The 11,715-nt window shown below is 58.5% G+C and overlaps 4 protein-coding genes across 4 annotated transcripts; 2 read left to right on the forward strand and 2 right to left on the reverse strand.

Annotated features, from left to right (window-relative positions):
• Window positions 1-395: 395 nt before the first annotated feature.
• B0H64DRAFT_27963 (uncharacterized protein) lies at window positions 396-1,647 on the forward strand. Its single transcript, XM_062800018.1, has one exon. The coding sequence runs from the start codon at window positions 535-537 to the stop codon at window positions 1,501-1,503; it is 969 nt and encodes a 322-aa protein (XP_062664478.1). The 5' UTR covers window positions 396-534; the 3' UTR covers window positions 1,504-1,647.
• A 145-nt stretch (window positions 1,648-1,792) lies between these two features.
• B0H64DRAFT_352770 (trafficking protein Mon1-domain-containing protein) lies at window positions 1,793-3,998 on the reverse strand (the record flags this gene model as incomplete). The annotated part of the gene is made up of 1 exon (XM_062801497.1): window positions 1,793-3,998. Exon 1 carries the CDS (start codon window positions 3,791-3,793, stop codon window positions 1,793-1,795), a length of 2,001 nt encoding a protein of 666 aa, XP_062664479.1. The 5' UTR covers window positions 3,794-3,998.
• Window positions 3,999-4,221: 223 nt separating this feature from the next.
• On the forward strand, window positions 4,222-10,418 carry B0H64DRAFT_27980 (Dopey, N-terminal-domain-containing protein). The gene is made up of 6 exons (XM_062800019.1): window positions 4,222-4,462; window positions 4,546-4,673; window positions 4,745-7,146; window positions 7,197-7,423; window positions 7,475-8,940; window positions 8,995-10,418. Exons 1-6 carry the CDS (start codon window positions 4,369-4,371, stop codon window positions 10,360-10,362), a joined length of 5,685 nt encoding a protein of 1,894 aa, XP_062664480.1. The 5' UTR covers window positions 4,222-4,368; the 3' UTR covers window positions 10,363-10,418.
• Window positions 10,419-10,473: 55 nt separating this feature from the next.
• On the reverse strand, window positions 10,474-11,362 carry B0H64DRAFT_438088 (RNA cap guanine-N2 methyltransferase-domain-containing protein; the record flags this gene model as incomplete). The annotated part of the gene is made up of 3 exons (XM_062806314.1): window positions 10,474-11,059; window positions 11,122-11,220; window positions 11,271-11,362. 3 exons carry the CDS (start codon window positions 11,360-11,362, stop codon window positions 10,474-10,476), a joined length of 777 nt encoding a protein of 258 aa, XP_062664481.1.
• Window positions 11,363-11,715: the final 353 nt, after the last annotated feature.

The raw sequence follows: 11,715 nt of genomic DNA on the forward strand, positions 1-11,715 counted from the left end.
ACCAGTACCGAACGCTCGTCTGTCAGCAGTGTAGAAGCACCTGGTCTCATTGACGATAGGAGGTCACTCCCATCGTACCGAAACAGCACCTCTGAGATCGTATCCCTGGACGGGTCTGACAGCATTTATTCCCAGCCACAACATCCGACAAGTCGCCAACTCGTACGGGGAGGCAGTGGATTAGGTGACCTACCGTGTATCCCGAACCACCCGGCTCTAGGGTACCAAAGCCGCGGCTGGCTAGGCGGGGTGGCATTAGGATACGGTCAAAGGAGGTCGAGCTTCACATCGCCTGTTAGCATGGACGAGCAAACCGGCCAAATTTCGCCTACCGAGCGTTTCTTCCGGGCTCACCCAACCGGCACTGTGTCCCATGGCTCCTCAGAAGATACCCACGACGGCCACGACGTGCCACCCGTCCCTGGCCCTCCACCTGTCACTCCAACTAGTGCCCTTGAAACTAGTCAAGCGGACGCCTCCGATTAGGAGTTGGAGACTGATCGTCGAAACTCTGACGAGAGCAGCCCTGTGTCTATGCCAGGGGTCGTTTCCCGTATACACTACCAAAAAGGCGCCAATTCAAGCACAGATGAAGGATCACTGGTACAGCTTCAAGATACCAGGCCCGATTCTCATGCCAAACACGCCGGATGTCGAAGACATAGAAGAAACGCTGCTGTTGCCAAGATTCGTCTGTCTGAACTGTTTGAACCGAGCCTACTTAGCTCAGATGTTGTCCCAGGGAGTATAGGCGCGAATACGACAAGCAACGTTGATGAGGTAAAAAACGGGCCAGCAATCAAGCCACAAAACGGGTGGGAAGCCAACTTCGGAATCACCGTTCCCGCAAGCTCGAGACAACCTACTCTCCCCTCTGCCTCGGGGCCGGCTGGGGACGGGGTTCGAAGGAGTTGGGGGTCAGCTGAGGAACCCGAGAACACGAATTCTCGCGAGAGGAGGCTGAAGCTGAAGGTATCGAGGGGTGCCCTTTCCAAAGCCCGGCGACAAACAGGTGGGACATCGGGGGTATCCTTCGACAGCCGTTTAAGCTCGGAATTCGGCCGTGGCGAAACCAACCACGCATCCCTGAAGAACGGCGAGGGGCTCGAGAATGGCACGGCCACCACCACTCCTCCACTGGCAACTCCGTCCAGCCGACGCCGCGGAAAGAATACCAATAAGACCTCACGCACCACACAGAAGCCGGCTACGCCGGGTGAAATCCCGACCTTGTTTCCCTCGCGCAGTCGTGTGAACGGGAAGGCCCTCCGCCGGTTGAAAAAGCGTTTCCCGGAGCTCGAGAGCCAGCTCGCCGAACTCCAGTTACAGATACCAGAGCAGTCAACAGCAGCCGGCGTCTTTGAGGGTGGAAGAGTGGTGGAAGTTGCCGACGCAAATCCCGTACGGAAACGCCGCGGTGGTCGTCTTAGGGGCCGGGTGAAAATGTTGATGAGCAGGGCGAGGGAAGCCATTGCTCGTACCCGCGGCCGATCGAGAGGTTAGAAGTTATTACTGTGCCACGAACGTTCGTTTTACGCCGACAGGTCAAGTGTCACATGGATCCAGACGGTTGACCTGCGTTGGGGGGATGAATATCGCTCGTTTTGTAGATATGGTTAGGTAGCTAATACGATGGGTATATTCTAGAGACATTTCCTGATCTCTCGTTATCGAAAGGTGGGCAGAGTCTATTATGAGGATGAAGGATGGCATACCCAACCACACCACCCCTCAACCACGCCCACCACACCCTCACTACATCCATCAACACCCCCCTCCACACCCTTCAAAACTAAAACACCCCGCCCCCAATAATAAACAACCGCTCCTCCTCCCGCTTCGCCCACTGGATCACCCGGTTCGCCCCCTGCGCCATGGCCGCGCGCGGCACGTTGGGCCCGGCCACGCAGTAGAACTCGAACACGGGCGTGATCCACGCCAGGCTGGCGGCGTCCTCGCCGACGCCGTGCAGCACCTTGAGGTGCGCGTGCTTGGCGTGCATCGACGCGTGCAGCTCGTGGTAGAGCGTCATCAGGCGCCGGCGGGTGAGCATCCTTTCTGGTTCCGGTTCTGGGGTTGATGGCGCTGTTGCTGTTTCTGCTGTCGCTGTTGCGGAGGATGCGGAGGATGTGGACGGTGCGGATGGCGCGGATGGTGCGCTGGGGGTTGGGTTTTGGTTTGGGGTGGGCGGTTCGAGGGCGGACATGCAGAACTGCACGTTGGCGCGCGACTTGTAGAGGAAGTGGGCGATTTGGGCGCCCGGGGCGATGGTTTGGATCTGGAGACGGCGCTCGCGGGCGGCGGACCGGATGAGAGAGAGGTGGCCTGTTTTGGTGAGCTGGGCGGCGAGCTTATCGCGCATCTCTTTGAAGTCGTAAAAGGATTCTTTGTCTGGGGAGATGAGGATCAGGGCGATTTCGTCTTCCTTTTCGATCGTGTTGGCCGTATTGGTCTCGGTCGTGTTGGTGTCGGCCGATGATTCAGGGGTAGGCTGTGCGGTTGCCTCGGCGGGAAAGGCTGAGTCGGGGTTTTCGTCGAAGAAACTGACGTACATGTAGAGATAGCCGCGGTTGTTGAAGGCCGGGAGGCAGAGTGGGATCCAGCTCTCCCCGCCGCCGGATTTGATGCCGCCCGATTCAAAGAGCATGTTGAAGATGAGCTGGAGGTCGCTCGGGTGCAGCGAGTGTTTCCGTGGCCTGATGACGCTCACCAGCTTTCCACCTGCGACGACGAGTCCGTAGAGCAGCTTTTCGCAGCGGCTTTTGAGGAAAATGTTGTTTATGGCGTGACGCTGGGACTTTCGTAACTTCAGACATTCGAGGGCGCCAAGAAGAGTCGAGGGGGAGCCTCGAGTAAAGCTGTCGGCGAGAGACGAGAGGAGCGATTCGGTACCCTCGAGGGGCTTCCTGAGATCCGTCGAGGGGCGATGAACGAATATGTTCTTAAGGGTCGGTAGCGTCAAGGTGGACAATATCTGCATGTACAAGGCTTCGAGCTGGCTTCTGAGCTGAGCATCGCTCTCGCCTAGCCTGCTGATGGCTACGAAATAAAGGGGGCCCTCGATGGCAATGACGAATCGTGCGTTGCCGGCGGTAAAGCCCAGCAAAGGGTTTTTGGCTCCTTCGTAGAATGAGATGATGGTCTGCACCACACCCATGTACGAGTTAACCAAGCCCAGATCGCCGTGGCGGCTATATATGGGCTTTCCAGCAGACGACAGAATCATGTAATGCTTCATCTTGGATTTCCAGATGGTCATCCTGATATCGTCGGTTTTATCGTCCGGGATATCGTCAAATTCCCTCTCGAAACCGGTGAGGCTGCCGGGGGCGCCGAGCTCGATGCTTTCGAACGGCTGGACGGTCTCCGACTGCGACCTTAACATGTTCCAGGCACGGCTCTTCCTATTAAGACCATCCGCGACCAGACTGGCTAGGTCTCCATGCGGGCGCAATGTCGGCGCAAAACTCATGACGCTCATCGAGTCGGCAAGGTCGCCGCCGGCCGTGGCGTCGCGGCTCGGCGTCCCATACCCGCTAGCATGCGGCGTAAAGCTGACGCGAGGTGCGCTCGTGGAAAATGTGCCTCGGGAACCGTCCGGGAACGACACAGTTGAGATGTCGATAGATGACACGGCCGTGGTCGGCTTCGCTTGAGCCGGCGCTACCTGAGCAGGACCGTCGCTCGAAATAATCTGGCGGGGCGGTAAAGGCGGTGGTGATGGAGACGGCGAGGTCTCGGTCACCTTGGGAAGACCGTCATTGTTACTTTCAACTTCCGCTTCCCGGGCCATTGTCGATACACCGCCTCGTGATCCGACGCGCGCATTGTTTGCGGCTACTCAAAGAAATCAAGTCCCCTCTTGTGATCTTTCGAATTCGAAACATGCCATGCCGGCGAGGCGCAGGCGTACGATAAGGAGGAAGGACTGCTTTTCAACGACCCAAGGTGCCGAGGTTGGTGTTGAAGAGAGGCACACGCGAGTGACATCGAAGAACAAATGACGACAGTGGATGCGACAACCCCCAGCCAGCCCCATTGATAAGATAGCGGGAGTGTTGGCTGTCTCAGCCTTGTCGATCCGCTGCTGCAGGGTTGAGCTTGGGGGCTGAAACCAATCACAGGCGCTCAGTTCGGTCCCTTGGCGGTGTCGCATTCATCTGGTGGGGCCTGGAGTGAGGTACTTCGTGCTGCCCCAGACATTGGGACCAATTGCGCAACGTTGTTCCCCAAATCGACAACCTGGAACCTTCAACTTACGCGGACTGTTCTCCGGCCACCTACCGAGTCGCGACATCTCGATACCCGGATCCGAACCGGCAATGACCCCGGCCAACGATCGCATACCGGGAAAACTCCTGTTTAGCCATGGCGCTTGAGCCCGGCCGCCGGTCTGTCTCCCCAGACAGCTCTGGCGGCGACTCGCCCGTGCCACGCCAGTGGAGGAACCAGTTGGGGGCAGGTACGTCTGTCCTTTTCTCATGGCGGTTGACGGTGTTTTACGAGCGGTGGAGTCTGGGGCTGACGATACGGGGTGGTTTGCAGAGGACGCACCTCCCAAAGACAAACATCACCGCAAATATGCGAGCGGCATCGAGAGGGCTCTGTCCCTCTTTGACACGGCACTACAAGAATGGGCCGATTACATATCCTTCTTGAACCGACTGCTTAAGGTGGGCTTCCTTCTTGTGAGCTTCAAGCTTGTCACCCAAGACCCTGGCTGATCATATGTCTGCGACAACAGGCACTGCAAGCTCGGCCGTCATCCGTCTCTACTATCCCCTCCAAGACGACCGTCGCAAAACGATTATCGCAATGTCTGAACCCCTCACTCCCATCCGGCGTCCACCAGAAGGCCCTCGAGGTTTATAATTATATCTTCTCCGTTATTGGCAAAGACGGATTGTCCAGGGACTTGCCCTTGTACTTCCCGGGCCTTGCTACGGTCTTGTCCTTCGCCTCGCTCACCGTCCGCGCCCCCTTTCTCGACCTCCTTGAACGCTACTTCTTGGACCTCGACCCTCGCTCGTTGCGGCCAGCCATGAAATCCGTCGTCCTTGCGCTGCTACCCGGACTAGAGGAGGAGACAAGTGAGGACTTCGATCGCACCCTGAGGCTTGTTGAGCGGTTCAAGGCCGCCATCCGTCCTGCTGCAAGTCATGATATTACGGAAGCTCACTCCTCGGGGGATGACTTTTTCTGGCAGTGCTTCTTCCTAGCTTCCATTACCGGCCATACCCGGAGAACAGGTGCATTAGCCTACCTCCTGCGCTCCCTGCCGCGCCTAGGCCATGCGCTGCAGCCGGACTCGACTAAGGCAACGTCCGATATGGAGACATCTACTAAACTCTCCCAACTCGTTACATCTCCAGAACCTGGACTGCTCATACGTTGCTTTGCCGCTGGTCTCGCCGATGAGCAACTTCTCATTCAGAGAGGTTATCTAGACCTGCTTGTCACCCATCTTCCGTTACACTCAGAAGTCCTCCAAGCCAAAGCCAAAGGCGGCGATCTGGAGCTGCTCCTACGGGCGGCCGCTGGGGTGACAGTGCGCCGAGATATGAGCTTAAACAGGCGGTTGTGGTCCTGGTTACTCGGCCCTGAGCCGCCTGCCTCTGCTGAGCACGATAACGGACCTGAGTCCCCTACCTCCACTTCCACCCATGCCCACGGCTTCTTCTCCTCAAGAACAAACTACTTTGAGGAATTTGGTCTGCAACCGCTTACACGAGCGTTGCTTGCCCTAGTCACTTCGGACACTGGCGGTAATCCCTCCGAGAGGGCAAAACCGTACCGCATTTGCCTGTCGCTGATGGACAGGTGGGAAATTGGAGGGCTGGTTGTGCCGGAGCTCTTCCTCCCCATCGTGGATAGCGTGAGGGAGTACAAGACGAAGGCAGCGAGCAAAGCAGACTTCTCCGAGGTTTTGCGCAGTGCCAGCGTGTTTTTCGACGGCGTTGAGAGTGGGTTGATCTACGGCGAAATACTGGCCCTAATGGTACAGGCCGTCGGCCCCGGCGGTGACCTCTCCGTCACGGAACGTAGAGGGAAGCTCGACCTGATCCAATTCGTACTGACAAATTTCAACGTCAGGGAAGAGGAGATGATCACCATTCACGCCCCTCTTACCGCGCTCTCCATTCTGTGCATGGTCGAAGAAGCTCACGGTCGTGGCAAGCATGGGGATACCTCAACTCCTCTAGATGCTTCCTTGTCTGAGGTAGCCCTGAACATCGCTGGGAGCTTACTCGACCTGGTTCCGGAACGGGCATTCCCAACAGAAACAACGACGGAGTCTACTTTATCAGCCGAGTCAACGACCCTGGCAGCCTCGCCTAGCACAGAGCTGCTCAAGAAGATCAGGACGTTTTATGTGACCGACCAGGGCAGTCTAGAAGCGGCGTCACCCCCCTTTAACTCACAGCACCTAGCTCAGCTTCTCCTACAAAAGGCATGCGATCTCGTCTGCTCGTCCCTGGATCGACGGGAACCCGGGGCAGAGATGGCTGTGAAGACCAAAGTCCTTGTCCTGCTCCTGCCAAAACTTCCGCAGGCGTTGTCATTCGACACTAACAAGCTTCTCTCTGCGCTTCATGACTGCCTCGTAGCCGACGAGCCGATACCGTTCGCCGTATATTCTTCCATTCTCTCACTCTCATCGCACATGTGCTCCGCAAACAGGATAACCGCAATCGAGCTCTCGGACCTTGTCGTGCCACTTGTGCGCCACGCATGGGCGTATCTCTCAGCAGCCGAGCCAAAGTATCATGTCGAGACGACCCGCAGTCTTTGGCTGCTCCAGAGCGCTCTCACTTCTTCGAACCGGGACATCGAGGCCGCCATTTGCGCCCTGATGCTTCAAAACGATACCGCGGGCACGTTCGCTCAGCGCCCCGCGGATCCCGGCAGGAGTTTCTGTGTTCTTTGGACACACACTCTTCAGGATAATCCTCCTGGGCTGGAGCGAAGGGGTTCTAAAACGACGAATGGTGACACCAAGGCGCAAACTCGTCTGGCCGGGATGGACAACTACGAAGTCATGCTGACTCGGCCTCTGTTTCTGATGCTCGACGCCCTCACCGACGAGCGGACGCAGCTCTTCATGACTGTCAAAACTTGGCTCAATAGTCTCATCGGGATGGACAAGTAAGTAGATCGGGACCTCCGTTTTGTACTATGCTGACGGTGGTGGATAGGCTCTTTGCAATTTTCGTCACGAAATTCGCCGAGCTGCCATTCCTTGGGCGAGAAGAGTCCAAGTCGGCTTCGACCCAGTACACAGAGGACGACGACCTTAGTCTAGCCTTGTATTATGTCCGCTCCTTATCTACCGTTTTGCGCTGGGCGCCCGAAGCGGCCTGGGCAGTTCTTGCAAAGAGGTTTGTCCGGTCGGACGCTTACCATCCACCACTCTCAGGAATTAGTGAGCCCTCCCCAGCACGCCTTCCTGGATCACGAAATCTAACAAACCAAGCTGGAACGGACGGCGACGTCGCACTCCAGGAGTTGTTCCTTCGCGTCTGCCTGCAATGCATGGCCTATGATAAGGTTCCTGGCGAAGAAGGATCGGAGGCGAGGGCGACACAGCTTCACCGCGCTGCCCTAACCGCCCTTCATCAGATCCTCCTTAATCCATTTGCCGAACAATTCGCAAAACTCCACCTCGAAAACATTCTGGTCGGAAAACTCCAGCAGTCTCTTAGCGGTCCTGACCCCTACGTGCAAGTCTTGCTTCTGGATGTGGTTTACGCCGCTCTCAAGCTCCGAGAGTTGGTACCCGCGGAGCCACCTACTTCTCCTGCCGGCCACGAAAAGCGTCTAGGACAACTAGAAGCGGCAAGAAGCTCCAGAGCATCTCTAATTGAGAAACACATGGTCATGCAACCGCCGCCCCCAGCGTTACTCAAATGCATTCTAGCCGGGCTCAGCTCGCCAAGCAGTAGGCCTGTCTTGGATAGTTGGGTTGGCTTCCTTACCGAGTGCTTGCCGCTCTACACAGACTCCGTCTTCCAGGTCTTGATCCCCCTTGTGGAGACCCTCTGCCGCCAAATCGGGAACACCTTCAATAGTCTCCAGCGCTTATTCCGAGCTTCGGATCAAACACTGTCGCATGGTGCCGCCGGGCCCGAAACTACGTTGATCTCTCTTCTGAACGGCCTCGAGCAGGTTCTGGCCAGAGGGCACGACAGGCTACTGGCTGAAGAGGCCAGAGTCCAGGTTGTCAAGAGTCCAGACCAGCCTCAAGGCTTTTTCGGAAACATGGTGTCGGGCGTGTTCTCGTCTGACGCGCCGCAAGCGCGGAGCGCCACCGCCAATGACAGGCTTACCGTGCTGCTCGCGTTCCAGGACGCTGTCCGCATGTGCTTCACCATTTGGTCGTGGGGACAGGGACGAGACGCGGCAGGGCAGGACGCCACGTCGGGAGCATCCCTTAACTATACATCGCTGCGCATGCGGAACCGGGCGAGGAGATTGCTAGAGCATCTCTTCGCCGCAGAGACACTCGAGTGTCTGGAGACGGTGATCGGGATCTGGCGAGGGGCGCTGGATAGCGCCGACGTGTCCAAGGCCGCCGAGGTGTTCAACCTGCTCCCGGCGCTGGACGGATCGCGGCCGAAACACACGATCCCCGCCCTATTCAACGCCATCTACAGCCGGACCAACCCGAGCGTGCTAGACCCGTCGAGGAGGTCGACCCTCACGATCGAACTGCAGGACACGGACCTCGTCATCTTCCTAGTGGACTACACCCGGTCTCTGGAGGACGACACCATGGATGAGATATGGCAGGACTGCACGGCGTTCCTCAGGGATATCTTGGGCAACCCGTTCCCGCATCGGCAGACGCTGCCGAGCCTGCTCGAATTTGCGGCTATTCTGGGCGAGAAGGTGGACAATACCAATTTCGGCGAGCAGCGCAAGATGCGCCGGGACTTGGCAGTAGGTTTCAAACATTTGTCGACCGCTTGTTCGGTGTACTAACTTCGGTGCTAGGATTTGTTCCTGCGGCTACTTACAGCCATCTTCACCACTCGTCCAACCAGCTTCGACAGTTCGGGCTCCTCAGGAGCTATCTCCGAGAAACCGTTGAACACAACTCCTCGACAACCACCCGTGAGACTACCAGCAGAGCGAGCCGACGATGTAGTCGGCATCCTCGCCACCATCGTGCCCAACCTTCCCAAGATCCTAGTCGAGAACGACCGCATCCTCACCGCAGCAACGGCCGTCTCGACCAACGTCATCGCCCCGGCCCTCCGCGCCAAGTCCTTCCCCGACACCGTCTCCAAGACCATGCTCGCGCTCCTCCAAGAACTCTCCCGCCTCCCGAACAACCAAAAGTCGTGGAAAAAAGACATCTCCGACGCCTTCAACGACGCGCGCTTCTTCGGCTCCAACCTCGCGCTCGTGCACACGGGGTGGCTGCCCCTCCTCAAGCAATGGACGGTGGCGGACAAGGAGCGCATGCCAGATCTACTATCCCGCCTAACACCGCCGACGACGGCGGGGATCGTGTTCGGGGTGGGCGCGACGTCGGCGCGGCTCGAGGCGGACCGCAAGACACAACTCACCCTCCGGCGCGCGGCCGCGCTGGTTTTGGCGTGCGGGCCCGACGCCTTCGTCGCCGACCTGCCGGCCGTCGCCGAGAAGCTGGCGGAACTGCTGGGCGCGAGCGCGACGTCGTCGCCCTCGTCCACCACCCGCGCCGAGGTCTACATGCTGCTGCGCGCGCTCGTGCTGCGCACCTCGGCCGTGCACCTGGCGCCGCTCTGGCCGGCTGTGAATGCGGAGCTGCATGCCGCTGTGGCTTCCGTCGTCGCGCCTGATCATAGCCCGGCCTCGGACACGTACGGCAATGCCTCGGTCATGCAAGCCTGCAAGCTGCTCGACCTGCTCGTGTGTGTTGCGCCGGACGAGTTCCAGCTGCACGAGTGGCTGTTTGTCACGGACACTGTCGATGCCGTCTACCGCCCGCAGTTTGGCAGCGGCGGGTACCAGCCCGTGGCGTTGGTGGATGAGGTGTGTGAGGAGCTGGGCGCGGTCGGGTCCGGGGCGGGGAGCTCGGGCGAGACGGCGGCGCAAGCGGCGGCGACGGCGGCCTCGTCGTCGTCAACGTCGGGCGGGTTGGCCACGTCCGGGCTGAGGCGGCCGTTGTTGGGCACGGCCGGGGGGATCAGTGATGATGTGGGGTTGGAGAGGAAGGATGAGCTCGTGGCCAAGGTGCTTAGGCCCTTCTTTGGGCAGCTGAGTATCTATGCGTTCGAGTCGACGTATGCGATGGCGCCGGTGGACTGGGAAGGGTGCGTGGCGGGGTTGGTGAAGGACTTATTTGATGAGCGGAGCATTGTAAGGGGTTTGTAGTCGTAGCGCGGCGTGGTGTGGTATGGCATCGCATGTCTAGATGGGGTTTAATATGACGAGAGATAGACAAAAGATCGGTCGGTGACTCCTAGCGGGAGCGGCTGGCTTGGCTCATTCCGCGGGCATGTACGCCACCATGGCCTTGCTCGCGCCCTCCATGCAGTACTGCACCACCTCCACCTTGCCGGCGGCCTCCGGCACCAGCTCGGCGATCTGCCGCAGGTCGCTCGTCCGCGGTAGGAACAACGCGTGCTCCATCGGCCGGCAGGCCCCGTGCAATGTCTCGAGGTTGTACGGCTCCATGGTGCTGAGGTCGAACACGTCCTGGTCGCGGTAGCTCACCCCTCCCCAGGGCGGCGAGGCGAAGATGATGGTGGTCGAAAAATCGACCCGCAGCGACGGGTCCAGCCCCTTCCCCTTACCTTTCCCCTTGCCCTTGACGCTATCCTTGAGACGGGCGAGATAGTCCAGACAGTCGCCGTGGATCCAGGTGATGGCGTCGGCCACGCCGTAGACGGCGGCATTGTGCTGGGCGCAGGCCAGGGTGTCGGCGTCCTTCTCGATGCCGATGACGCGGTCCCACTTCTCGGACAGGGCGAAGGCGATGGTGTTGCCGCCTGCGCCGGCGAACAGGTCGATGATGGTGTCCTTGCGCGGGGTCGAGTGGTTGTGGGAGGGCATATCCTTGGCGACTTTGCTGCGGGGTGGGTTAGTATGGTATGGGGTGTGTGAAAGGGGGAGAAGGGCAGTGTTCCTTACATGGCCACGGGCTCGGGGGTCACGCCGAACCAGGCATCGTCGGTGAGGCGGATGTCGTAGTCGTAGAAGTTGAAGATGGAGTAGCGCTGGTGCCAGTATCTAAGAACGTTAGTAATGTAAAGATATGAGAATAGTTTGAGCGAAGTCACTTTTGAAGCTCCCAAGGCACTTCACTGATGTGATCGTAGTGTTGACATTTCTCGGTGAGAGGCAGCGTGCCTTCAACAGGTCGGAGAGTCATGATGAGATGAGGGTGGGCTGGATTTCGTAGACAAAATAAAATAAACTTGGATCCTATCGCCCTGGCCTCTTTTCATTCCTCTTGATAGAATGATCGAAACGGGTCTTGTTGTGTCTCTCGTTCGATGTTCTGGACAAAAAGTTGAAAATAAGGCTAGGGACGTGCAGCTGCATGCATGTGCCTGCCAAGAAATATCCATGGGAACTCGAGGCTGCTCCAGGGGTCATCCAGCCCCCACAGAGGAGCTCCCCACTGAGGAACCCCCCTTGCGTTAGGTACCCCACATTGTTGGTGACGCCAGATCGGTTCGTGCTGCTTTGGTTGCACATGCGGCGTTCCAACACGTTGCGCCG

This window comes from Chaetomium fimeti (genome assembly GCF_033439085.1).
Source record: "Chaetomium fimeti strain CBS 168.71 chromosome Unknown B0H64scaffold_1, whole genome shotgun sequence".
NCBI lineage: Eukaryota > Fungi > Ascomycota > Sordariomycetes > Sordariales > Chaetomiaceae > Chaetomium > Chaetomium fimeti.

Excerpts from the sequence above, each read along its gene's own strand:
- B0H64DRAFT_27963 (XM_062800018.1), top strand. The coding sequence starts at position 535 with ATGCCAGGGGTCGTTTCCCGTATACACTACCAAAAAGGCGCCAATTCA.
- B0H64DRAFT_27980 (XM_062800019.1), top strand. The coding sequence starts at position 4,369 with ATGGCGCTTGAGCCCGGCCGCCGGTCTGTCTCCCCAGACAGCTCTGGC. Across the intron at positions 4,674-4,744 it reads TCTTGAACCGACTGCTTAAG|GCACTGCAAGCTCGGCCGTC; the intron begins GTGGGCTTCCTT and ends CTGCGACAACAG. Across the intron at positions 8,941-8,994 it reads AGATGCGCCGGGACTTGGCA|GATTTGTTCCTGCGGCTACT; the intron begins GTAGGTTTCAAA and ends CTTCGGTGCTAG.